Below are 2,470 nucleotides of genomic sequence, written 5' to 3'. Positions count from 1 at the left end.
TAACCTTTATAATTACGAACACGTCAAAAAAAGAATCAGCCAAATCGGTCATGCATTTTCGGAGCCAACCCCTAACAAAGATTTCCATTTCGCTTTTATATATTTATTATACATAATATATAATAATTAATATATATTATAATTAACGATGGAAAGGTTTTGATTACCTTATGGGTGGGGAAGAAGCAGTATACTATGTACCTTTAATTGTTTAAGACCATTTACATTTTTTGCTGAGGGCCCCATTTAATATTTGACTTTAGGGCCCCCAAGTGTCTAGTTGCGCCACTGGTCTAGGTATACCAGGTAGCTGTTAGGTACTTACCATTTCTATATAATACTGTATTACAACTTGTAGTGCCATTCTCATTCATATGTCATAGCTGTCGCTCGTTTGAAGAAGTTATAGAGCCCAAAACAATCAATTAATATTACACCATGAATATTACCAAGTGGCAAGTGGGTATACAATGCATACAGATATAGGTACGTAACATAATTGACAAAAGTTAATACCTCCTTAACACGTTATATAATATATAATTTATTGTGTTTTATGTAGACATTTAGTATATAGGTACATATAATATTATAATTAATAGGTAGTAGGTATACCTACCTATCTATACTAAAAGATCATATTTCTTACAAATCAAAAATAACTCATACATACAATTTATAGGTATAAATTTGGACATTTTGGTGCAACATCAAACATATATAGGTACAATATTGAGTATAATGTCATATTAATATTTTATTCGTTTTATTCTTTCTTTAAAGTATTTGATTTCTGTAACAAAAAATATACATAAATACAATAATCATAAATGTATATTAAATAAGTATTAATATCCGGACAGCAATACTGTAATAATAGGGTAAAGCATGTAGTTATTGGCACCTTAAGGAAATTTCAATCTCAATTGTTTCTATAACTTGTGTTTAACCATGGTTGCAATTATTAATCTCTTTGACTTTATTTAAAATGTTGTTACCTTTCTAAGTTTATAACTAAAATTAGTTTAGGGGCTATATATTTTAATATATCAGTGTTCCGTAATTCATATTATTTATTAATTCATAGAAACAAATTATATAATTTTGACACAAACTTACATTTGAAGGACGAATACCCCAGTAGGTATTATTTAAATATTCACCAACTAGATAGGTAAATGGAGCATATAAAAAAGTTCCCGTGAAGAAAATCATTCGCAATGGCAAGTTCAATTTTGCAAGAATGGGGTAAACCCACATGCCACTCTTGTAAAATACATAGTTGATCCTGTAAACATGTTTTATTATTCATTATTATATACATTTATGATATTTAATTTGATTATGATTAATAAACACCACCAAATATGTAAATACGTTGCTTAAGTAGACTAAAGCTCTCCCCCCAAGAATTATTTGAAACCTACTCAGATATTATTGGGTAAATGTATATGTACACTGTACATAACATATATATACTATATAGACATATAGTTATTTTTGCTATACAACTTTAAAAATATCTATTATATGTTTAATATAATGATTATAATATGGGATTCCTCGTCACCTTCCACTTTACTACTTTAGCATATTATATTATTTTCATTTTACCAGCTCCGTAGTTAAAATACCTTATATTTGACTATCGTCTATCAAAAGAATTACGGAAATTCTGGCATTCTGGCCCTTTCCCTAACCTAAAAGCCAAGTATTACGCCTATGATATAAGGGCAGTGAAGTTACTACATTTATATATTTTTTTAGATGCTCATATTTATTCTCAAATCCTAAGTGAACTAAAATACTTTTTGTAAAACTGTTCATTTAGATATAATTTTTTTTATTGCAGTAACATGATATCTTTGTAATTTTTTTTTTAGTGCAATATTTTAGTATAATTTTAAAAACATTTAAATCGATATGTAAAATAAAAATTAAATAAACGCAGCAATACACATTTATACCAATACATTTGTTGACATATTTCTGATTACCAAATTTTGAAATGAGTAATGAGTCAATAAAGTGATTGTTATATAGATAATTTGAGTAGGTATATAGCAATGATCTAGTTTACGTCCAAATTTAAAATACGCGCATTTACAACCACAAATGTAGAAAGAGGACTCAGGTTTCAGACACAGGAATTTATAGTGCGTTAACAGACAGTCCATCAACATCGATAACTTAAAAAATATTTTTAAAAAAAACCAGCCAAGTGCGAGTCGGACTCGCCCACGAAGGGTTCCGTACCATCATCAGCTATAAACATGTTGGCAACACATAATCTGTGAAAATTTCTACTTTCTAACTTTCATAGTTCATGAGATACAGACTGGTGACAGACAGACGGACAGCGGAGCCTTAGTAATAGGGTCCTGCCGTTTTACCGTACGGAACCCTAAAATCATTTGATGAGCATGCAGTAATAAAAGCAGAGTCGGACTGGCCCGGACCGCTAGTTCGC

At 29.8% G+C, this 2,470-nt stretch overlaps 2 protein-coding genes across 13 annotated transcripts in view; both read right to left on the bottom strand.

Annotated features, from left to right (window-relative positions):
* Window positions 1-2,470, bottom strand: part of LOC100160889 (uncharacterized) — a 35,366-nt gene that overhangs the window by 4,838 nt on the left and 28,058 nt on the right.
* LOC103311289 (androgen-induced gene 1 protein-like) overlaps window positions 642-2,470 on the bottom strand; it is a 9,460-nt gene continuing 7,631 nt past the window's right edge. Inside the window, exons 3-4 of the mRNA XM_008190879.3 lie at window positions 1,120-1,288; window positions 642-793 (exon numbers count right to left, since the gene is read on the bottom strand). Of these exons, the coding sequence (XP_008189101.1) occupies window positions 767-793; window positions 1,120-1,288 (196 nt within the window). The 3' untranslated portion in view covers window positions 642-766. The remainder of the gene's footprint in view (window positions 794-1,119; window positions 1,289-2,470) is intronic.

The sequence above is a fragment of the Acyrthosiphon pisum genome, chromosome A2 (assembly GCF_005508785.2).
Source record: "Acyrthosiphon pisum isolate AL4f chromosome A2, pea_aphid_22Mar2018_4r6ur, whole genome shotgun sequence".
In the NCBI taxonomy this organism is placed as follows: Eukaryota; Metazoa; Arthropoda; class Insecta; order Hemiptera; family Aphididae; genus Acyrthosiphon; species Acyrthosiphon pisum.
This window is presented reverse-complemented; position numbering and strand designations above follow the sequence as displayed.